Source organism: Gambusia affinis, linkage group LG12 (assembly GCF_019740435.1).
Source record: "Gambusia affinis linkage group LG12, SWU_Gaff_1.0, whole genome shotgun sequence".
Classification (NCBI taxonomy): Eukaryota; Metazoa; Chordata; class Actinopteri; order Cyprinodontiformes; family Poeciliidae; genus Gambusia; species Gambusia affinis.
In genome coordinates this window covers 11,832,149-11,856,911 of record NC_057879.1, presented here as the reverse complement: position 1 = coordinate 11,856,911, position 24,763 = coordinate 11,832,149, and the positions used below count along the sequence as shown (strand labels likewise).

The window sequence follows — 24,763 nt, the reverse complement described above, 5'->3', positions numbered from 1 at the left end:
TGACTTAAACGACAACAACAACATTTTTCTAAGGATGATCATTTGCTGAGCTGAAAATTTCTAAAAAGCTGCAAAACTCCAAAGAGAAACTTTGAAAGACCTTCAGAAAAGCTGAAGCACTACAAATAAAAAAACAACCATTAAAGATTAGAGCCTTACAAACATAAAAAATACAGAATAGCTCAAAAATTAGAACTACTTTAAAGCTATTTACATACCTCTCAAGAGACAATGTGTTGTTGACCTAAATGAATAATAAGACAGCAGCAAGTAAACCCTCTGGGTGTGGAATAATGGTGTAGCAGTGCATTAGACACAACTTAAATGTTTTTACAACTGAATCAAAATTGATTCTTTTATAATTTTTAATTATGATCATTAAAGAGATCAATTCAACCTTAAATATTTAAGAAACTCCATTGAAGTTTTTTGAGTGTAAGTTATGGAAACGATTCAGAGCAAGCAGACATTTGAGCCAAACTAGGGCACACATCAAGAAGCAGAAAAAGAAAAGAAAAAAAGAACAGAAACCTTTATGTAAACTATGAAGTTTAAGTTTGAGGAATCCAAATGATCGTCCTACTCTGACAGTCTCATAACCTTGAAGCGTCTCCTCCGTTAGGGGGGAGCAGCGTGGCCTTTGACCTGCCAATCATCCGTTGGAGAGCCTTATTTCATTATGTAAGGGCTGACGCACTGAAATCATGTCAAACTGTGTGTTTGCTTGGAGTGCGTGTGCGTGTGTGTGCCTGTGTGTGTGCGTGCGTGTCGCTCACCCACCGATCTCACAGTTCTCCCCAGCGTATCCTTGTGGGCAGTAGCAGCTGTAGCCCGTCCCCTGAGGAAGGCACTTTCCTCCGTGCAGACAGGGGTTAGTCACGCAGGGCTCCACCTCAGCTAAAGGAGAGAGAAGAGCACGAGAGACGGAGTTAATTAGTGATTCTGTGAATGCATGGTCAAATAGATCCAAGCTGGTCATTGTTTCCGTGTTAATCCTGGATGATAAGGAGGATTTTGATGTGAGATCAGTTTATGAAGCAGAAACAACAACAATGACAAAAAAAAAAATCATCCCAAATAGTTTATCATCGCTGTCATTCACCCAAAAAACATATTCCCTCCCCACGTCTGTTCAAACGGATTCGGATCGCATCAACCCCACCATCCACTCACAGCCACCGTTGTCATGGTTACCATATGGAAAGCGAGCCTCGGCTAGCTCCGCCAGGCGTAGTGGGCAGCGTGAGAACTTCAGACATTAGCCATCCTCCACAGAAATGAGCAGACCTCCCGCTGAGAGCTTCATTCATCCCCTAAATGTCTGCGTGTGTGTGGTCGCCCCCACTCCCCCCTTCTACAAACACAAATTTCCATATCAATGGGCCAGTCACCACGTGTTTCCCTCCTGATCCGCTCATTATTGCAACTTAAGGTCTTTGGAAAGCTGTGGCTCGTTCAGTCTGGGCATAGAAAAGCTCAGTTGTGGGAGTCTTTGTTCTTCCAGCTCCGTCTCCGACACTGAAGGCTGCTTTCCGGAGGAGGAAGGGGGTGGGGGTGCAAGCTTGTCTGTTTGGGTTTGGTGTGGGGTACAAAATAAAAATAAAAACATCATTACTTTGGCTACGGTTTGCCCTGAAACTAAATCCAATTTTATGCATGATACAAAAGTGGTATAATTGTTTTAATAGATGAAGCAAAATCAAATTTTTGTTTTCAAAATTGACTTACATTTGGCTAAAAAATATACTTAAAAAAATCAACGAACATAAAATAATTAATAAAATATTCACAATATGATGAAAGTATGTCAACTTCCCACGGGCACCGTATCAAACTAAATCATTGCCGCATAATTAATATGTCCTAGTCCTCCTCTCTGCTGCCTCTTTGATTTCTGCTGAAGTCAGGAGCTGAAAAACATCCGTGCATTTCATTTTCTGTACGTCAGCCCCGGCCAACGCATCAGTCAAGGTCATCGCCCATCCTGACAGGCACATCAGCTGTTATAGCAGAAGAAGATTTATGAAAGAACTCGTGTGAGCGCTGGGTAAACCTTGCTGGATTTGGCCGTTCATTAAAGCGAGTGGTGCAGAAAAATCAATATTCTCTGAGAGGAGCTGACAGAGTGGCCTGCACACCAGCAGCCGCCCAAACAACGTCAACAATGAGCTAAAAATCCTGGTAATAAGTTAGTATATGATCTGCCTTTGGAGAGTGATGAAAGTGTGAGCTAGTTTTTTAGCAGGACAACACACAAAAAAGGGTGACAACAAAACCTAAAAAAAAAAAACCTTTTGTGGAATATAAAGTTCCAGGTCAGTGGAAAGTAATGTGAGAGTAGACGCGCTGCCGAATGTCCAGCAATCCAAGCTGAGGTTTCTACTTTCAGTTCGCTCTCCGTGATTGAACCGACTGAGGAAGTGCTCCATCGTCCACTGAGCCGAACACATGCTGACCGTCACCAGCATCCAAACTCTACAACCACAGGGGCCTGAACAAGTGATGAAGTTCACAAAACAGAAGCAGAAGATGGGGGCCATTATTCAAGTCCAATCTCCTGCATCCATTCACTTCTGCTGCTGGTGTGGCAAAGACGTCAGCGTGTGTGTGTGTGTGTGTGCGTGTGTGTGTGTGTGTGTGTGTGTGTTTATGGCCCTCTTTGGCTCCAGGGTCTCTCAGTCAATCAATCAGCCCTCATACCAAGCCCCAGCAGCCCAGATGGTCGCCCTCGGCTCCTTTGTCGATACAGTTTACAGCTGTTCTCCATCTGCAGAGTCCTCTCTCTCCCCCGAGGAAGTGTTTCAAAACGCCTGCTGCAGACATGAGCCGCTTTCAGAGGCAACGAAAATACATCAGTGCGAAAATGTGCGATGGCATCATGCCCACGGGGGGGGGGGTTTAAAACACCTAGAGATGGGATGTTTGGTGGATCTGCTCTCATTATCAAGCAAGTAATATGTAGTAAACCAGGTGGCCGGTTCGCCGCTTGACTGAGATGTCGTCGTGCAAGCAGACTTAATCATGGGGGTTTTTTGTTTGGTGGCAGGCGCGTGCATGGCGTCGACTTGTAGTGGAAATAAAAGGCTTGCACTGAAGAGGTGGGGCGGGGAGTATGCCGAAAAAATCAGCCAATGGCAAGGTCAGAGAAAATGAGAAACACAGACTTAAAGGAAGGTTCTGCGTTTTTTTTAAAATGATCGGAACCAAGATTAATATCTTTTTTTATTTGTGCAGGCAGACATGCTGTAATGGAGGATCGTTTTCACACAAAGCAACTTCAAAAACAATGTGAATCACTGGAGCATGTGTTGTCTGTCTCGTTAGCATCATCACAGTAAGCTAAAAAACAGAGATTATTATCAGATGGTGGAGAGAAATTTTAATTTTTCCCATCTGAATCCCATTTTCCTGAGATTATCCTTCCTCCTACCCTTCCCTTTACACCCTGGCATTAAATTCAGGCAGTGGTTAAAATAATTCACTGACACATCATCTGTTTTTATACATTTAACACCCTTGCCTCTTGTACATTTCTGCTGAGGATATTCCTGCACATTATTTAAGCTTATTAAGTGAAAACTAAATAATAAAGTCAAATGTAACCCAAAAATACATCTAAGAAATGTAATAGCATATTGACAGTGTCCAAAACATTAGACTATATTAGGTCCTGAGAAGCTAGAATTTATTGATACCTCTGGGAGATTTGTTTCTAGATTTTTAGGTCATTTAAAAATAGAAAGATCAACATGTTTCTTCAGACTGGCAGTAATATCGAGGTTTTAATTGGCCTAGCCAGAGTCCAATCTTAAACCTGATAGAGACTGATATACAAAGTCCACTGATATACATTCATGTTGTGATGATTTATTTGTCAAGCATTTTCATACCTCGAAAACTTGGGTTGGAAATTTGCAAAGGAAGAAAAAAATGGTAAAAGGTAAACTCTGTTCTCCCCTGAAGGGAGAACAGAGCGGACGCCTCAGAGGTCAAAGGGCAGATGTTTCCTCCAGGAGTTTTTGAAGACCAAAATCAGAGCTAACGGACAAAAGACTCCCTCAATGTGTCAGAAAATAAACTTCCAGAAGAAGCCAATACGGCTCCCATCATCTAAATTTTACAAACATTGCTTTCCAAATAAACGTACCCGACTCTGAAAACTTGTTTCTTTTTGGTTTTTTATTGATGTTTAAACTACTTTAAATAGAGTAAAAAAAGAAACCCTACATTATCCAATAGGGACAAGAATTATGTTGCCCAACTTTGGATTAGTTGTTTGTGGTTTGATCTTAAATCGCAAATCTTACATTATGAAACTACAGCATCTCTGACTGTGAACCTTTGTTTGGTGATGCATCGGACACGTTCACTGCATGAGGTGAGGTCCACCACAACAACAGTGAAAGAAGACTTTCTTTGACTTGCTTTCAAAAAACTAACATATATTGCGGCCAAGTTTAATGTCTAAAATCAGACTCAAGCTTACCTGTTGGACTGACAGTTGTGGTGCTGATGTTGCCTCCTTCTCCTCGGACGCTGTCTTCATCCGATACACCAGGTAAGATGGTCCCTGATCCCACAGCGTGAGACCAAGCGGACTCCTCATCATCCTGGGGCCCCAACAGAGACAGTGGATACTCCAGAGAGCCATTCACCTTCTCCTCTAGGACAAAGGGAAGGGATGCTAGGGAGTCATTGGAGTTGTCCTTGACATTTGCCTGAAGTGAGGGAGCCAATCCCGTGGTTTGAGTTTCAGTAGTAGAGTGGGAAGAGGTTGGTGGTAGTGAGGGAGTCAGGGTTGGGATCTGGGAATAGGATGGGGAGGAGGAACTGCTTGGAGGTGAGAAGGAGGAGGAGGCGTGGGATGAGGATGGGTGGGAAGGTTGAGACTCTAACAGGGACTCTGCTGATGGAGAGGAGGACATGGATGGTGAAGGTGATGAAGTTAGAGATGGAGAAAATGACATTGTTTGAAATGTCTCCTGTGAGGTAGACAGAGAGGAGTTTTCTGTTGCCGATGGTGTGCTCTGGTCTCTGGCTGTAGGGGAGTCGTCCTCAGTCCCAGTTGTGGTTGTCTCTGTGGTCACCAGTGGACCAGTGGCTGTGGTTGTGGTGGACTGTCCTTTTCTATGACCCCTCTCTCTGGACCTTTCTCTGGATCGCTCTCTTGGTTTACTGTCAGCCGGTCGCCGTGAGACTTGAATCTCCCCTTTTGCCTCTGCACCGGTGATTTCACCACTCCCCTCCTCCTCTGTTTTTCCTCTCTCCTCTGCTCTCCTTTTGTCTTCTCCTCTGCTCCTATCCTCCCCTCGGTGTTTCTTCCCCCTTCCTCTTCCTCCCCTGCCGCTGGCCCTGGAGGTCACGGTCTCCCCTCTCTTGTCTGCCAGCTTGGTTGTGGTCTCCATTTGGACAGTGATCCAGGTTTCCTTACTGGAGACTTCAGGTAAAGAGCTGGAGGGAATGAGGGTGTGGGTCTCCGAGCTTGTGAAGGTCTCTGTTGTCAGAGAGTCACTGGAGGAAGTCAGAGTGGATGCTGGGTATGTGGGAGAATCTTCTCTGGACGGTGCAGACGCTGCAGGGGGGCTGCTGAACCATGAGCTCCCCCAGGAAAATAGACCTGTGCAAAATAAGAAAATAACAACGACAGAGAGGCAAACGACAAAAATAAGACTTTGTAAAAATATTCACATCACTTGAATGCTTCCAGATTTTGTCAATCTACAGCCACAAACTTTGCATGTTGGCATTTTATGCGACAGGCCAACACAAAGCAGTGAAATATGAATAATTGGGAGGAAAATAGTACACCAATTACAAAACATTGTATGTCATTAAACACTAAAGGGACATGTGGCAGCACTAGTTAATTGAGATATAAACCCTCAAAAGGGCAGACATGCTTTATGGGTGGTTCACCCAGCCAAAATCAATTTTAAATCAGGTCTCCTTATTGATCTTCAATGTGCAAGAAGAAATTATATTGTCAGAATTGATATTTCCAACTTTGAACTTGGAAATTCTGACTTTTAAGTACACATCAAACACACACAAATATGCTTAAGTTTCCAGAGAGCTAAATCAGCAGGCTGAACTACCTCCATCTGATGTCAACTCACAGAATACACCTCTGCTGAACTCCTGAACAAACGTGGGAATACCTGTTAAAGGCTGTATTTCACTGCATCTCCAGAAATTACTCTGGAATCAAATGTGAAGAAAACTTAAATTTGTCAAAGTAAGTCATATTTATGAGTGTTAAAGGACAACTGTGTACTTTTTAAACTAACGATTGTGTCTAATGTTGATGGTAGCTGTTAGTCCTGCCATCAATCACAGCTTGTTAAGACTCCTACAGAAGAGGCAGACTGAGCCGCACAGAAAGGTCAGCGTGACTTCAGTTTGTCGGCACTCTTCAATCCTACAGCAGTTTGCACTTTTCTTACACATGTACCTCCTCCGCTGTTCACACTGAAATCCTCTGCTCCTTTATTTACTGCAGTGATGCCTGCAAGCATTTTAGCTTGCTTGACACCTTATCTGGCACACACTGCATGTAACATCTAAAACATATCCTTTGGATATTTCAGACCCATTTCAGCTGGAAACCACTCCAGCGCCGCAGTATCTACCTGCAGGCTCTGAGGTTGAAGAGGCTGCCATTTCTTTGAGGCATGTTGAGAAACTCAATCATGTAGAGTTGGACTGCAAGTTCCAACTACACTGTTTCATAATTCATAAAGTAGGAAAATAAAACTGTGGCGATGTGGAAGAGATGGTGAATAAATCTCCCAATGCTAAGATGCAAGGGAAAATGCATGGGAAAAATCTGCATAATATTAAAAAAATTACATCAACCAATCAATCGTAAGTCTCTTTTTTTATATTTATAAGTCTCGTGTTGATCTGTTTCTCTAAATTATCTTTTTGAAATCAGAAAATACAATTGAAACCAGGAGTTTACATACAACAAATAAAAAGACAATTTTTTTTCCACACTGTCTGAAGTTAACTTAAATCAGACTAAATTCACAGTTTATGTACATAATTGGGATTTTTATCAGCATCTGACCTGACCTGGCTGTTTTCACAGGTGTTCAACCTTTTAACATCAAATTGTTAAAAAAAAAAAAATAAATCTATCTTGATCAAAGATTATGGGATGATCCTTTGAACAAAAACAATGCAACTGAATTACTGCCTACGTTCTAACAGAGATAAAAACCAACAACCTGATTTTGAAGTTAGTGGTTTTAATGAAGAAATGTGAAGCTAAAGGGACATAAATCTTTCCACAAGACAATGAATCATTTGCGTGTTAAAGTAATCTGTTATCTGTAATCTTCAAACTTATACCTGAACTCAGAGAGTCATTTCCTAATCTTGGTGCTTGGGGCCACCTGCCCTGCATGTTTTAGATGTTCCCTCACTTTAACACACGCAGTTTAATTGAACAAATTACTCTCTCAGCATGTCGTAAAGTTCAGAGGAAGCCTTTTAATGACCCCATCAGGTCTTGTGAAGCAGAGAAACATCTAAGACGTGCAGAGAAGTGGATCTGAAGGACTATGGTTAGAAAAAAAACACATTAGCTCATTTAAAAAAGAGAAGAGGAACACAGTTTCTCCTCTCATGTTCTAGTCCCTCTCCACAGGGATGCTATGAAGTGTTAGGAAGAGATACCAAGTAAAAATGTTACAGATATGACTCTATGCTTCATGAATTAAATCTAAGTATTGCAATGTTTGGAACAATCATACAATTTTTACTTTTAAATGTTTTTGCATCAGTGGGGAAATGTGATTAGATCAGAAAAAAAACTTCTCTGCTGACTTCTAGCTCCTTCTTCAACCTTATCTGCTTTTGCACCTCCAGGTGCATTCAGGGACAAAAATATCTTTTAAAATTAGATCCATTTTTAGATTACAAGCAGAACGATGTTGGAAAGAGGACATGAGGGGGCCCAGTGTAGGAAATGAGATGAGCCTGCTGTGGCCCTGTGAAAAGTAAACCCATTCATCCTTTACACAGCAGACTCCACTTACAGGTTTCAGGCGGTCCTGGTGTGTATTCAAAAAACTTGAACTGATTAAGATGTGCAGACAACCACACTGGTGTGTGTCTGAACAGGCTACAACTAGCTCGTGGTTTTACAGTGTGACAATTGTGTTTACCAGGAGAAACCGGGCTGGGATCTTTTTGCTCGCTGAGTGTCTGTTTCGTTGTAATCTCTTCATCATGTCCGCTTGGGGCTTTGGTTCCTTCCTCATCCTCTGTTCCCATCAAATAGTTCCAAGGTTTCCAAATTGACTTCACGATTTTTGTGATCGCCTGAAGAAGTAAGACTGTGGTGAATATGTGTTGAAGGTGTTTCAAATGTTCTAAAATAATTAGAAATAAAACCAACTTTTTTCTCTGTGGGTGTTGGGTGAGCAGGAGGCTGCAGAAACTCCCCAGAATCAGGCCCAGGCTCCGGCAGCTCCCCCCAGTCAAAAGAGCTCTGTCCTGGGGTCAGCTGAAGGGTCACGAACGACTCTGAGGACTCGGAAGACCAGGGATCCAAAGCTACGAATAATCACACATGAAGTTACTCACAACTGGTTTCAATGTCAAAATCACACCCCACAGTTTTCATTGTTCCTGGCTGGTTTCTGCTGCTGATCTTCTCCTGGTTTCTGTGTTGAATTTTTTCATGTCCTTCTGGAGGTTTGAAAATGTTCCACACTCCATCAAGAATCTATCGATACCCCAGTTTTGGAAAAAAAATTAAGGGCTCATTGCACTGAATCCCATTGAAAACCTCGTGGTTATTCCACCAAATATTCATCTCTGAACTCCTGACTTTTAAAGTTGGATCAAGAGGAAAATTTAAGAGATTTTATTGCGGGCAAGCATGTAGTGATTCTAGTCAAGCGTACAATTTCTGGTAAGCTTCACAATTATATACCTGCTGGATATCCCCCGGCTTTGTAAACACCTGTACAAAGAAGATTTATATTATCCCAATAAAACGCACCAGCTCAAGATCAAGCAGGTGCATTGCATACATTACAGCAAAACATTAAAGATTGGGTAAAATCAGGCTAGCTGTAAGCTATATTAATCGGAAATACTGGTAGATGATTGGAAAACATCACACTGTAACAAATCTGATAGAAGAGTTTCAGTTTCTGAATTGGATATAAGAACTATTAAAGCAAATGATTTAACAAGCAGCAGTAGAGGTTCTCAAACTTACAGGTTCTGTTAGAGGACTCCTCTTCTTCGATGTCAACCAGTCCCGTCCAGTTGGACAGGACTGGTCCAATAGGGCTGCTGCTTTCAGAAGAATCTATACGAAAGCAGAATTAAATCATCACTCACCACCAGGTTGTAGTTTCTGCTGTGTGTGATGAGCTAAGTAATCGGCTGATTCGAGACCCAAGTTGTAAATGGATGTAAAACCTGTGAGCGTGGCGGTTTGCTGTGTCGTCACACTGGAGCTTTCAGTCTCTGCAGAGTCAGCATCACCTGTGAGGTAGCTCCAGGGCTTCCACGGGGAGGTGTAAATCTCAGAGACGGAGCCTGTATCCTTCACTTTACCTGGGAAAGACGTTAAAGAGCCGTTTAACTTCTAAATACCCAAAAGCTCTGTGTGTTTGGATTTAGCTAAAAGAAGAAAAAAAAATCAGCATATTTCATGGCAGATCGTCTCAACATCTTGGTATTTAAAATTTCCTATCGTCTGTCTGTTTCTCCCGTAGTGACTGTCAATCCAGTGGCTTCTTGGATGCACAAAGTGAGGATCACAGCTGAGTGTTGCCATAGTTACACAGATCAGCAATTACTTTTATTGTTATTCTTATTGCGTTAATAGCAGACGAGGCTTCAGTTAGAAGTGATATGGTCCTTTCAACCAAACACTCCTTTCTGTCGACATTTTATGCAAAGTTGATAGGAAGCAATATTTTCAGCAAATATCCATATTCAAATATAATAGTTGGTTCTCACTATATATTGTCATAGCAGCTGCCGTTAATCCATTCTTTACATAATGAAACAATACCTCTGTAGCAGTAGGTGTCATATAGCGCAGTGCTGTTGTCATCAGTGGCGTTGGGTGTGACGGTGTGGACTCCTGGCTGACTCCCGCCACATTCTGGGCGGGGCCAGGCGACGGGGTAGCGGACGCTGCCGTCAGAAAGCCAGCCCGGGGCGCAGCTGTCCAGACCGGCCCTCCACGCCAGGTGAAGCTGGCCCACGCTGGCCAGCTGGCCCCCGAGGGACACGCAGCGGTCTGAGGCCGAGGACAGCGAGAGCCGGCCTGGAACTGAGGTGTGAAAGACTTCACCTGGTGGAGACAGAAATATGACATTAATAAATCAATAACATTTTACTTTTATGCAATTTAGTTCCAAACATTTAACAATTAACATTTGAGGCTATTTTGAAGCCGAGAACCACATCTGGGCTTGGTAACATTGATGAATTTATTCTTTGACTCCAAATGGAGAAATTTTAAGCTTCTTCTGCTGCTCTACTGTAAAAACAGAACACCTGAGTCACGACTATCACAAATTAAAACACACCTCTAGTTTTGCCTAGAGGTGTGTTTTGCAGGCTCATGTGGGGGTGTAGTCAAAGGAGGAGCATCATAGTTCCGTTTTTGACCTACTGTATTATATCAAATTTTTTAAAACTGTCCAAAGTTAATATAAGCTTTGTCAAATCAAAAGCGAAGATTTGGTTGAAGATTGACATCAAGCCTTAACATCAAGTTGTTGTTTTTTTTAATACAACTAACTTTTGCTTTGGACTGATGTTTGCTGTCTTCCAATTGACTTTTTACAACAAAGCAGATCTCTGACACTGGTGGAAACAACTCTGTACACAAAAGAAAACCAGAAACAACCTTATTAATGTCTTCTCCTGGATTTTGTGAAGGTGAAAAGAAAAAAGGTTTTGTAAAATCCTTCATCCCCACTGTTGTGATCTGATGTTGCAACAGAATGTGATGCAAGCAACCGTATAAAAGCCAAAGGCTGTGACAGGTTTTGATGCGTTTCATGTGTGTGTGCATGCGTGCGTGTGTGTGTACCATCGAGTTCTTCTGCAAAACAGTACACATCAAACATCTCTTTCGGGTCTCTCTTCCCATAATTCCTCACTCCGGCAGAGTACTCCTTGTGTCCATAGCAACCCAGCTCAGGCAGTTGGACCGAATATCTGTGGACATGAACATGGAGGAGTCATGAATGGGTGTTAACCTTGTTATTTAGAGCTAATAATGGGAAAATAACAGCTTAAATGACTCATGAACATTTTTACTGCACACAGCTTACATGCTAAAGGTTTTTGGCTTTTTCAAAGTGCAATTTTAAATGTCATTTAATTATTTCTTATCTGCATTCACATTTAAAGGGCACAGGATTTGTTTATATTCTGGAATGATGACGAGTGACGAAATGGCTAATGATTACATGACAGCAATGTAGATGGAGGGTCAAAGCAGAAAGACAGAAAAATAATCAAACTGGAGGAGAGAAATAAAGATGTAATATAAAGGAATAAGAGAGAAGCAGAGGCTATTTTAAGGAATATGGGAAAGAGCTGATCTGGTTCTATTAAACGTGAAATAAAATCTGCGAACCAGATTTACATATTAGCCTGTTTTAAGCAGGGAATGATAGTTGCTCACACTGAGACTGAGATTCCCCTCTAATTCACACTTTTCACACTTCCTCATGCCAAGTATCCAGGTTTTTACTCAGTGAAAAACAAACTCAGTAGCTATCATTATGTGGTGAAAAGCAGGAACCTCACAACCCTTATTTAGAGACAACAGGTTTCATACCAATCAGGAGCAAGTGAGAAAATATCCACGGTCTTGTTCATTAAAGGTTTTCCACCAGTTATCACCTCTAAATAACTTCCACAATTACAATCAAATCAGATTTTCCAGCTGAAGTCAAAGCATTTCAACCCTGCTGTACAATATCTGATTTTGTAGTCAGACTGAAGAACATTTAAGGTGTTTGGCTTCTAAGTTTTATTGTCCACAAACCTTTTAAGAAGCAACAAATTAGCATTTATTCAAAAATATAGTGGTGCACTGAATTATGTGGAACTGTAAGCTTTCTACTCTAGCTTTGCATCATCAAACCAGGCAACAAATACATATTAACCACAACATACGTTTTGTTTAATTTGGAGACTAAAAAGGATTCTGGATCCAAGCTAGTCATTTAAGGAATTCCCTTTTTCTACAAAAAAATATATCGTTTGTTTACTTCCATAAAGAAATTGCATGCTTAATTTGTTGTTCAACATAAAAAAAGAATCTAAAAATGTACAAGGAGTTTGTTTTCGGTGTTTTGTTTTGAAATAAACTGATTAAGATATTTATGCATATAACAAAAAACGTTTCACATGTTCTCCTTCTAAAACGCACCTGGATTGGCACATTTACCAGGCCTCTCTAGAGCATGTTGACATGCTGAAGAGGTAATTTAGCTGCCCGAATCAGCTGAGATGCAGCAGTAACTCATCTAAAACACGCTAGATTCAAGCCCTTGAGAGATGGAGATCAAAACCACTTAGGGTTAAAACAGCAACACGTGGATATGAAATTGGGATAAAAATCTGCAAAGGACTGAAATGACTGAGAGCCAAGAGTAATTATTGATTCAGCCCTGGTTCACATACTCACATACTCAGGAGGAGCACAGCAAAACGTGTAAGTAATATTAGCTTTCTGATTTGCATGCATATTAATTGCATTGTCAACCCAGTCTCTCAAAATCTCCCTTAATTACAATATTTGGCTTTAATTTAATTTTCAGCCGTGGCTGTAAAACCCCAAAATAATCATCTATTTAATTAACAGATGCATCAGTAATAAAAGTAAGCATTTGTTTATTATTCACAGGCATTACGACTAGAAAGTAACTGGTGGACATCAGGCGGCGGTCGTGTCCTCACCGGACAGTCTGATCGGCCAACCATCCAGCCGAACAGCTGGCCAAGCCGTCACGATGCGCCGCCCACAGCTGGGCCGGCGACGCCATCTGAGCCGAGTTTTCATGGCAGGCTCGCTGGGCCTCGGTGAAGGAGAGGGCATAGCGAGCGTTCGGAGCCTGGTAGTGAAACACCACTCCTACACACGGAGACAGACACAGGTGGTAAACTGACTCACTTCTCCTCTTTTGACAGATTCACCAGCTCAGGTTTTAAATCAATAAACACGTGGAACGAATCTGTGAGCACTTCAGTGTGACTGCAAACAGATCAATCCAGCATGATCTGCGTTTGAGGGGAAAATACGCAATGTTACATGCATTCCGCAAAAATCCGTTAATTAAATTATTCATTATTCAAAAGCAGAAGAAGATAACCAAAGCAGCACAGGCACGGAGAGCACTAAGTTACATTAACTTAGGCACTTAGTATGAAATGAGTAGGGTGTATTAATGATGTAAAATCACAGATTATCTGCTCTGTATTAACACATTCAGAATAAATGAAGTAAGTTAAAGTGGCCTGCTGTGTCTGATGCATTTCTCCTCAGCTTCCTTTGTGGAGCCTAAACCCAGAGAGTGGCTGCTACGCTTACCGGAAACCAGCAGGGGCACAGCGTCCCTCTCATAGTCACCGTCCACCACAACCTGACAGTGGTAAGTGCCTGAGTCGTTGGTACGGAGACTGGAGATCTCCATGGTAGCATTCAGTGGATTGGCAGCGTATCCTGGCAGCGCGACACGGCCACTGAAAGCCTTATTCACCTTGACTACGTCACCTTTGGCGCACACAGAGAGAGAGAGGTTTCTCTGTTACAAATGCTTACTGGTTTTCTGTAGGTTTTAGAAGCAGAACAACTTTAAAAGTGTCGGACATAAAATGAGAGTCTCGTCTTCTGAGTCTCACAAAAATAATAAATGCCACATGAACTTCTAATGATGTGATTATATGTGTTAGATCAACACAATGTAGTACATAATTATGACTTGGAAGAATTATATTACATAGTTTTGACTATCAACAGCTCAACTATTAATTGTTCTATTTACAACTACTATGCCTTGTTTACAGTTTGCTACAAGTCATGAGGGAGACACAGCAAACAGCAAAGTGATCTGCTCAGATGTGAACAAAAGTAACTTTTTGGCCCAATTGAAAAATGCTGTCTAAATAATAAAACTAATATTACTAATAAAAACGGTACATTTTGATTATTTAATCTGAATGCATTACAATATGATTGAGGAATTTTGTGCAACAGACACATGCACAAAATGCAGGTTCTAAAAAGCATTGACTCAAAGAGAAGTGAAAACAAATACACTCGTTTCTTTTTCTGCGCATACCCAGCGGACATTGAGTGAAAGTTGGGGCACTGGTCACCAGTCCATCAGAGTTTTTAATTAATCATTTTACCTTCATTCGCAATTATGCACTACTTTGTTTTGAATTATCTTACAGAAGAACAATAAAATACATTGACATTAGGGGTTGTGGCATGATAAATGGTGAAAAAAGATATGAATATTTTTGTAAATCATGAGCCCAGTGAATTCACTATTTATATGTGGTGATGTGTTTCTGCGTTTGTCTCCAAACTGATGAGCAGATTCTTACTGACCAATGAAAGCTGGGATGAGCTCTTAAGCTGTCGGTTTCCTCGAATCTAAACCTAAGGTAAAACTGAATCTCCTTAGATGTTATTTGCTCCCAGCTGTCAAGCTGGAAAATAAGTCTCATCCTTGTGAATATTCAGAAGGTTTTCGCCAAAAAAAACATCTGCCAGTGCTGCTCCTGAAAGCTGTGAAACTGACTTAAATCTGTAAAACAGCATAAAACACCAAAAGGTAGTGTCAAAGAAAACAGTGGGTGGACTGAAACCTTTGATCTGTGCACATTATCTGGCGTAAATATAAAACTGTTTATTTCGTGGAGGATTTCTGAAGTGTGATTCTGTTGGGTTCTTATAAGGAGATCATATCTACAACAGACGACTGAGGGTTGGTGAAATATGACATTGGCTAAGTAAAAACAATTTTTTTTTTGACTGTTAAAAGGTTCATAACAATCTTTAATGTTTAATCAATTATAGTTATTTTAAGGAGGTAGATGTCCTCTTAGTTTTGGACAAAGTTTTTGATGAGCCATTACCTTCAGTGACCACTATCTTGGTGTCTTTACATTGTTGGTAAAGACACCAAGAACCTCTAAGACATTAACATTTCATAACCCACTCATAAAAATTTATGATTTTAAAGAAAGCATTTATTACCTTTAGCTGAAAGTACCGTCTGCTCCAGTGGAGCGCCATGCCCTCCCGCTGGTGGCCTGGTGTGAGTCCACAGCAGGTGTGGAGGCTGGTGGGAGGAGCTGGTCCTGAGGGTGAAGACACAGGGGAGGACAGCTTTGCCTGCAAGCATTTGCTGGACTGTGGGATACGTAATCCTACGCATGTTAACTATGGAAGAGGCTGCACCTAAAGAAGTAAACAAAAAGTAATTATTACTTTTATAGAGCATATTTGTGTAAAAAATATACCATATGAAATGAAGTAAAATGTAAGTACTTGACTCCCTCATGATTTTTGTGGTAGTTTTATTTTTGTCTTGTTTGAAAGACTTTTATGTATACACACTTTAAGTTGCTGAGTAAGGTTGCTATAATAATGGGCGTCTGCCAATTTTTAGCATTTTTGGAGTAATACTATGAAATTTGGCTCCTTTTTTTCCCCTCCCTGGTCCAACCATGTCATCTCCATCCAGTCATAGAACTACAATCTACAGAAAAGGTCTTGCAAAAGATATTTTATTATTCTTCAAATTTTTCAACAAGTTAACATTTTATCTTTTATTGTGTCATGAGTGCCAACTTAAACCAACTACTTTAGCAGCATAAAGAGCAATGTGTATTAAAAAAACCCCCAAAAAAACAAAAACGCTAACATGACTTTAAAAACAGTCTTTCAGAAAATCGTAGACAGAGAAACTGAATCCCACAGAGTTGTTTTCATCTGCATTTAGATTGGGGCTTTCACAAGCTGACCCCCCAGGGAGGCGCTCTGTCAGCAGACGACGCCCTGCTGCCTCCCTTTAAATCACATGTAATCATAACAATCTCACAAGAAAAATACAAAGCCCAGACAAAGTAACAAGCAGGAATGATGCAGGGGAAAAACAATGCAGAAACCAAGACAGGTAGCACAACAAGCATAGCTTCGCATTGTGATGACAATTAGTGAGAGACCAATAGAAATCAAGGACAATCTTGTAATTTCTTTATTTTCTGTTGGAAACCAAACGATGACCTTAATCAACCAGCAGCACATTTTTCTCCTTTCTGTGTCTTAGTCCTTATAATAAAAAATAAATCTGGATCAGCGAGGAAAAGAGAAACATGATGAACTAGGCTTTGCTTTTAAATGAATAGTCGGCTGTAGCAGATATTAGTTATGTATTTGTAAGCTTATTTGTAATCCTAGCAGGATCCTGGACTGTAACCCAGTTGTGTCTATCAATCTGAAAAGATGAGGATGAAGTAATTTCTTTTGATTTTATACAAACATTTCCTTCAACTTTCATTTTTTTAGGTTGTATTTTGAATGTTATTGCAAATCTGCTGCCTAACTAGCCGAATCAGGTCATATTACTGAATCTCAAGAGCTTTATATCTAAGAGGCACTGGCTCTTTTTACATTTAATCCTGTTATTCACCTGCTCTCAATTAACCCATTCAACAACATTCTCCTCTAGATGTTTGGTTTTAATATTGGTTGCTCTTTCTTTTGTCAATACCGGCTTTTTGAGACCAACAAACTTCAGATGAGTTAGAATTTGTCATGAAACTAATGCACTGAATTAAATCCATTTTTCATTGAAATTCTGATTTCGTTTGTCATTTCCATGTGCTTTCTGCCTTTTGGCCGTAATCAGTTCCTGCTGCAAATGTGAACATAAGTCCTGGTGGGAAATCCTGCTTTAATTCGCTGTATAAAACAATTGTCTGGTTTGTCCACTTTTGTCCTTCAACAGAAACAAACAGAACATGATTGAATGTGGAGAAGAACCACTATCTGTTGAGGTAATGATTAAATTTAGCAAATCATTGATGCAGGTGCAGTTCAATAACAATCCCAGGCTGAAGAGCACAATGCATGCCAATTTTAGAGAAAGTAATTATAGCCAAGAACTTATCTGCGCCGCTCTCAGCCAGCGGGCTGCATGAGGTACAACAAACCTGTAATAATCCAGCCGCAACCTGCAGCTCTGAGATTTTCTGCCTTTTGTTTCATAATCAGAAATTTTCAAAGATAATTGTGACGGAGCAGATGTTTGGCTAAATGGCTCTGGAGGCGCTCCAGCTTTATTCCTGCGAGCTTGTTCGCCAACATCCTCTGCATGTCAGCTCTCGCAGCATTCATATTAATGCAAAATGTGTTTATTTTGTTGTGTAAAGCACTTGTTTTGTATTCCGATCCAGTTCCTCCACTTTTTCTATTGGTATCACCATGAACGGCTGTGTGCAGACATAACTTTTACATCCAAAGCTGGCAATGAGGAAACTAAAATATGGAGGGGAAAAGACTGAGGACTCACCAGAGCCTGAAGAGAGCAGCAGCATGAGAGCAAAAAAGATCTGATGCCCAGCTGCAGTCCGACTTAACACCATCCTGGACCTGCTGAGAGAGAGAAGAAAAACAATACGGATGGGAAGGTAAACTGAATCAGAGGTGCTGCACCCAAAGACAAACTGCATGTACTGTTGTAACTCGCAAGAAGATATTTATATTTATGCACACCAGTAAAATTTCTTATTTCAAGACCAATATAAGCTCTGAACAAAATGTGATGTCACAATTTGTTAGGATCCAGAAACATTTGGGTCTCAGCCCTGCCCAGAAATAGTTACATTTTCATTCAAAACCAGGAAAAGAACATTTCAGTATGTAATGACATTTAACTTTGTTTAAAAAAAATTCAATTATTAGTCATTTTACATAACTAAAATGAGTAATATCCTAATTTTTATCCTCGTCATGAAACTATTTAATACTTATATAAAACATTAATACAAGCATACATCTTTTATCACTTTGCATAGCCAATCTACTCAAAATCACGGTGGAAATAAGTTAGATGCTGCACTGCATTAGATGTTTATTCATTAACAGAATATGGATGTAAACGTACATACCATCCAACAATATTCATGTTATCAGGCCAGATTTTGTGCTGAATCAGTCTGATGTCTGTGAATCTGAAACTCAAACCGTACGCATAAATCCTAATTTTTGATATAAGCATGAAATGAAAGCATTTCAGATAAACATGTCAGTCTTGCAGACCTTGTCTTATTGTGGTTCTGGTGACCCAAAGACTCTGAAATGGTTCTGAATCCCTTTTCAGACTGATAGATGTAATGAGTCTCGGGCATGGTGCGTTGCTTTTTAAGACCTTTTAGTCAACTTCCCTTAGCCACGGAAGTTGTAATTAAGTGATTTCCTGCTTCTACAAGTCTGACAGTAAGAAAATATGTATATTTATGCAAAACTGGCTAAAAACCTGTGGTTATTCACGCTCAGTTTATGATTTAACAAATCAAATTACATCTTCAATGAGGGTCAGGCTAATTGACAAATCTTTTTGGCAACTATATTTGTATTGAAATATTGTTTCATGTCTACCAATGAAACTATGAAAAATTACAAATATAAACTTCAGTGTCTGAAGCACAATGCTGTTTAATCGTCTGCCATGTTTAAGAAGTTGTTTACTTTTCTAATTAGTAGGTATCTATAGGAAGGGCTTACAGCAGTAAACAACGAGGCTGCTGCATCTCTTCTGCACAACACTAGGAAAACCCTGCCACACATCAAAAATGAGTTGCTGACTTTGCCAGAGGATTTGGCTTGGTGCCTGAAGCTTCACAGCTCAATGAAGAGATGCCTGAGAAAAGGGCTGGCATGAAATGGAGATGAAGTCGGGAGCACGAGATCTGAAGAAAACGCAGTTCTGGTGTTTGTCTTAAGGTGAAACTAGGAAACATAAATCCTTAATTGACCTACATTTGTACCTTCATATAAATGCACAGGTTGCAAGAAGAATCACACATTAACAGAGCCAAAATTAGGCATCTAGATTAGACGGTCTCAGTTTCACTTACATAAACTAAATAATTCATCCAAGACGGGCCTCTTTGCATTCACCAAGGTAACAGCAACACATGCCAACAGCATCCCTCTTGCTTTGAATGATGATTATGCAACAGCAGCTCAGCTCAGGAACGGCAAGAATAATGGTGACTCTCTTTCCTGACCATGTGAAAGTTTAGTCAAACCTTCAAAACTAGAGCCGAAGTGTGTGAGTCAAAGGAGAGGGTTTCTCTGCCAAACTACACTTTCATTAAGCAACAATTTGTTGTGCAGGTGTTATTAGTGGGCAGCCATTTCAGCCCTCTGAATGTGGGTAAGGCACCACTCTGCAGGCATCCTGGTTCTGGGGACCTCATGATGGGCTGTGACAGATTGGGGGCGAATCGTTGGACTCTGTGCATGTAGAAGACCTGAACCATTGGTCAATCCTGTTGGGTAGCTGACAAGTGATTTCTAAAAGCCTGGAGAGGGTCGCGACACCAAGGAGTTTACCCGGCGAGCATTGTATCGTAGGGGGCGAGGACTGGCAGGGACCCACCAGGGACATTACTAAAGGTTTAGCTCTATGGATAACGCACCAAAGTACAACACTGCATGCTCATAGACAGCAACCATTCAGAGATTTGCCAGTGGGCATTTACAACATACAGTCCACTGGAGATGCAATCACACAAGCAGCATACTAAACCAGACTCATCCTTTGTTCAGGACGAGACATCAGATGTTGTGAACGCCTTCTTCTAAATGTCCCCCTTTCAGACTCTCAGGCACAGTTGTGTTTCAGAGGAAAAAAAGAGCCAGAAGTTTCTAAAATGCTTCAGTGGACTTCAATGTGAATGTCCATCTGACACATTTTTGTCATGTTGTCTGAATGGGACGCATTCTAGGCTCATTGTCCGAGCGAGCGAGCAGAGTGACAAAGATGTAAAAAGAGCTAACAGACGGGGCTGGCAGGCCAGCATTATGGCTGTCACTTTGTTAAAGCAGGACACCAAGTGGCCCCCATGGTCATCGCGACGCAGGCACCAGGAGCCCCTCGACCCACATCTCCTGTAAAGCTGCAGCCGGTGGGAAAACGTAGAGGGAAGCCAGCAGGAGTCTGGAGTGCTACAGTTAGCTACTCATAAAAACATTCATATCACCCCAACCCAAAAAAGACTCCCCTTTAGGGAGGGTACACATGGCAGAGAAGAATAAAGGCTAAACTCGCGCTACAGTCTTTGCCTCACTTGGTTTCATCCATAAGGTTTGCTCTGTGTAGCCTCAGCGCTGGACGGTGAATGTAACTCTGTATCTGTTCCATTTGTATGACATGTGTGGCTTCTAACATTTGATTATTTTTTGGCATTAAAGCTTGCTTTTATATATAACCAAATCTCATTATTTCTCAAGCTAATGTACAGTCAGGGGTTCTGGTCGGGTCTTGAAGCTGGTTAACGGACCTGGTGGAGCACAGAGACAAAAATGAATGAACTCCAACACAGTTGAACAACTCTTTCCATCTTCAGATCATGCATTGAACAGCACTGAGATGATAACAATTTATGTATAACCTCAGGTAAAGAGACCTTTTCAATTTCTAAAACAAGTCCTGACTTCAAGCTGAATCCTTAAAGATCTGGAGGCCATCACCAAAGAAAAAACTTCAAAATGCCACTGAAGCAACACTTCCAATCAATTATAAAAAGGTTTTTCTAGAGAATTTTCTATCGATACATGATTCTACTCAATGAGCCAAGTAAGGGAGTAAGCACAAAATGTTGAACTTTTTTAAATCTTCCTTCGTAAAAAAGAAAACAAAAACCTTCTAAAGCCTTGTATTTTATCCTTCTACTTCTACTTTTTGTTGGTCTGTTGAACAAAATCATAAGTGAATACATTGAAATATGTGGAAGAGTTGAGATGTGAAAGGTTTTGCATGTGAAATACTGCAAAGAGTGCTACTTAGTTCACTTTGACCAGCTGGAGGTTCCTTTATTATCCCAAATATTTTAAATTTTCTCCATCTGGAAATATTTCCATTACGCTGAATAATCTCGAAAGCTCATCTTCATACTTATGGATTCATTACACATAACTAAATCTCAAAATGTAAAAGTCCTGGAGTCCTAAATGATCAACGCAATTTGACATCAGTAAAATTGGCATCTCTCCTGCAGAAGCCTGTTGAGAGTAAATGAACATGCAAATCAGTTTGTAAATACATACACTTGGTGCCACTGGAGGCTGCTCCATCTGGGAAATTTTTCATTTCTCTATTTAACTCAGGAGACTTTGATGTTGGAGGCCTGAATGATGCATGATTCAAGACCCAATGTTTCTTCATTGGCTTTATTGTAGGGAGACTGTGTGAGTTATGGCACTTTGAGCGGAGCACATCAGTCAGCCGATCACGCAGAGATGTAAATGCTCTGTGGCAAGAATCGCTTTGTTTCCTGCAGTTTCATAAAACAGGCAGAGAGATGTTTCAGAGATTTAATGTTTGAAATTTTTTTTTTTTTAAATCTAATTTGACAAAGTGTGGGGAAAGAAGAAGCATGTGCACCCCCCTCTGACTTTGGTGCTTCACTGAACGAAGCAACTTAAAGGAACATCAGCTCTTGAGTAAAAGAGTAAGAAGTTGTCATCTAATTTCCTAAACCAATGTGGTCCAATGGGAAAACTTAATAATAACCTATAAATAAGTCATGCTACTAAAGCTGGACCTGCTGGTGTGTTTTGGATCGTCCTGCTGCATAACTAAAGTGCATTTCAGTGCAAAATCACAATCCTGAATCAGGATTTTTATGGTTGCACCACTTATGATGAAAAAAGAGATCTCTTGTTACTGGCACCTTTTTTATTTTGGTAAGACTTTATGAGCAGATTTGCGCTTTAACTAACACTTTATGTAGCACTGCACTTTATGCATAAATTAGCACATCAATAGAATCATTTGCATACAAAGAGTTCTAAATATTTGTTAAATATTTATTGAGTCTGTTCACAGTTAGCGTGTAGCATTTTTTTTCCAAGTCTTGCACAGCTGCTCTCCAATGAGACGTGTGACAGCTGATCATAAGAAGAAACGAGTTGCTACTTGGAGCAAAAAGGATTTACGGTGCAGTGAAAAAATGTTTGTGTGTAAAGCCAAGAGGTTGTCAGTATTTAATTCTTACACTGTGCAGTTGCTCTGTTTGCACTGATGAAAATTCCCTCACCACCTGAATATTTAAATTTACGTTCCAAGTGAAAGCAACCTGACCTACGTTTTGATTAATTTTGCTAATATTTTGATGTCTTGGGGTGATAAAAAAGTATTTAAATGTGATATCAAGTTAACCTTGAATATGTATTAAAATGTAGAAACTTTTACATGTAATTTACAAAACACACACATAAAAGAAAAATATATTATTGCTATACTGGAGTAGGCTGTTTGATGATTGGTGTGCATATTTGTAGGTTATATTTGTGTTTGTGGCGCTCTGACAGTGACAGATGTGTGGCTAAAAAGTCACACAAAAACACTGTAAGGACACTTTTCAATCTCACAGTTTAACCTCAGACTGTGACCCAGAAAAGAAAGCCTCAATCATATCTAATAACCATTTTTCTCTTAATAGTAAGGCCTGTGTCTTCATGTTGCTTTTTGTACAGCATTGTATTTGCAGTAAGCATTGCAAATACTATAAGTAACACCGATAGGGTGAGAAATCCTACACCAAAGCACGTTTTCATGGAGAAAGTTGCTTTTCCAAAGACCCTTGTTGCAGTGAGAGTGAAGGTAATTCTGCTAGAAGATACTTTAGTGACCTATGCAAGCACACCTGAAAACAGGGTAGTGTACCAGCAACAACCAGCACTTTAAATCTGACATGGCGAATTGCCCTCTCTGAATAATTGCAGCCTTCTTTGTTCTCGTCATTTAGAGCATTTTTCTCTGCACCAGAGCAATTCTAGGCACATGTTTTCCTCCTAATAATCTTATCTGTTAAAAAAAGAATCTCAGGTTTAAAAATACCAGAATATAATTTTTTATTAAACTATCTTTTTTCATCTTCTTGCTTCAGATTTGACAGAACACAAATTATGGAGACTCAGAACTCTGTTTTCCCTTAAGAGAAATGGTGAAAGAAGTTTAAAAAGAAAAGCAAGGGCTGTGTTTTTCAAAGGAGGTTTTAATCCTTTCATGTAAAAAGCATGATGACAACATTAAAGACCAAAATTAATTTGAACAACTATTAAAAAGTTCTGCTAAAACCTGCCGGAAGAACAGGAACAGACACAAGAGTTACAGGAAAGAGTTTTTTTATCCCTCCTCCCTGTAGGGACCTGACAGGAGAAGGCAATTCCTTCCCTCTCCTTCTTCTTTAATCATATCTCACAAAACTATTACCTCCAGAGAGCAGCAGAGTGAGCAGCAGAATAGCAGCTCTAGATAAGTGACAGACAAAGTGGTGTGAGGAGAAGGATGAAGGAAGACGACTGAAAGGAAGGTCATCTTATCAACATTTTAAAAATAATAACGCTGCCATGATGAAAGCTCCGCAGAAAAGGCACCTGCACAAGCTCCATGAGTCTTATTAATTTGCTTTTTGTTCGGGGAAAAAATAGGCAGCGGGTAATTCATGCATAATGACTGAAATTTGTGTTTTTGCTTTCATAGAAACACGTTTTGTCAACAAGTTCCAAGAATACGGAGGAAAATCCAGCCAGAGACCATATAAACCACAGTCTGTTTTGTTCCACTTCAAAAAAAGAAAACCGAGAAGCAGGAACAAGGTGAACGCAGCTGAATCAAATATCCACTGCATGAACACAGATCCACAGCTCGTCTTTGTGTTCTGAATGCCAGCATGGCCACTAATCACTCTCAAAGCAGCTAATGACTCATGCAGGGTTCAGATCGAGGGAGAACTCTGACAAGATGCCAGTCCTCCCAGCTTAAGATTTTACATGAGGGGTTGTTCAACGGGCTGCAGACAGGCCAGCGTAAACTCTGGTTTAATGTATGAACAGTGAAACCAGGAGAAGGAGGCAATTTTGTTTCATTTTGAAGATTATTTAGCCGAAAGGTTCAAGAAGAGATAACGGGGGAAAATCTCTTGCCCAATGAGTAAAAGATGTAATTTCAGCACCGACTGCAGACACAACCTTGATTTAGACTCAAATTTCTACAAAGAAGCTGTAGCTAAGCAAAAACCTTTTACACATTTTGTCGTATTACAGCTGCAAATCTTTATGCATTTCATTGGGATTTGATGCGTCATACTGTGTCTGTATGCAGCCTTATTAAGTCTGTCTTGTTGAACCACTTTTCGTTGAAGTTGCAAATATTGGGGGGGATTTGTCCCAACCGCTCCACCCATACAGTCAGATCAAAAATCCAAGCTTCCTCTGGACATTTCTCATTTTAGTTTGGGAGGAGCTGCAACATATGCTAAGTATCTTCATCCCACTACATCCAAAGATTCATTGGTTCAATGACCGTTTCAGCTGCTTTTAATCACTCTTTTGGTTAAAGGTCTACAAGACAGTTTCAATAGGAGTAACTCTGAAATATGAATTTCCTTTTACAATTTGCAGAGTTGTTTTTGTAAATGAGAACTAATTCTCAATCAGCTTACCTGGCTGAGTAAA

At 40.4% G+C, this 24,763-nt stretch overlaps 1 protein-coding gene across 3 annotated transcripts in view; it reads right to left on the bottom strand.

Annotated features, from left to right (window-relative positions):
- The window catches only part of LOC122840996 (neurocan core protein-like), a 44,262-nt gene that overhangs the window by 10,716 nt on the left and 8,783 nt on the right, over positions 1-24,763 (bottom strand). For 2 of the 3 annotated variants that reach the window (XM_044133861.1, XM_044133862.1), the window contains 12 exons: positions 17,586-17,668; positions 15,266-15,469; positions 13,589-13,771; positions 12,958-13,132; positions 11,075-11,202; positions 10,043-10,327; positions 9,442-9,579; positions 9,236-9,328; positions 8,405-8,562; positions 8,172-8,328; positions 4,487-5,617; positions 781-897 (listed from right to left, as the gene is read on the bottom strand). In XM_044133861.1, the coding sequence (XP_043989796.1) occupies positions 781-897; positions 4,487-5,617; positions 8,172-8,328; positions 8,405-8,562; positions 9,236-9,328; positions 9,442-9,579; positions 10,043-10,327; positions 11,075-11,202; positions 12,958-13,132; positions 13,589-13,771; positions 15,266-15,469; positions 17,586-17,658 (2,842 nt within the window). In that variant the 5' untranslated portion in view covers positions 17,659-17,668. The remainder of the gene's footprint in view (positions 1-780; positions 898-4,486; positions 5,618-8,171; positions 8,329-8,404; positions 8,563-9,235; positions 9,329-9,441; positions 9,580-10,042; positions 10,328-11,074; positions 11,203-12,957; positions 13,133-13,588; positions 13,772-15,265; positions 15,470-17,585; positions 17,669-24,763) is intronic. The other variant, XM_044133863.1, reaches the window with a different exon arrangement.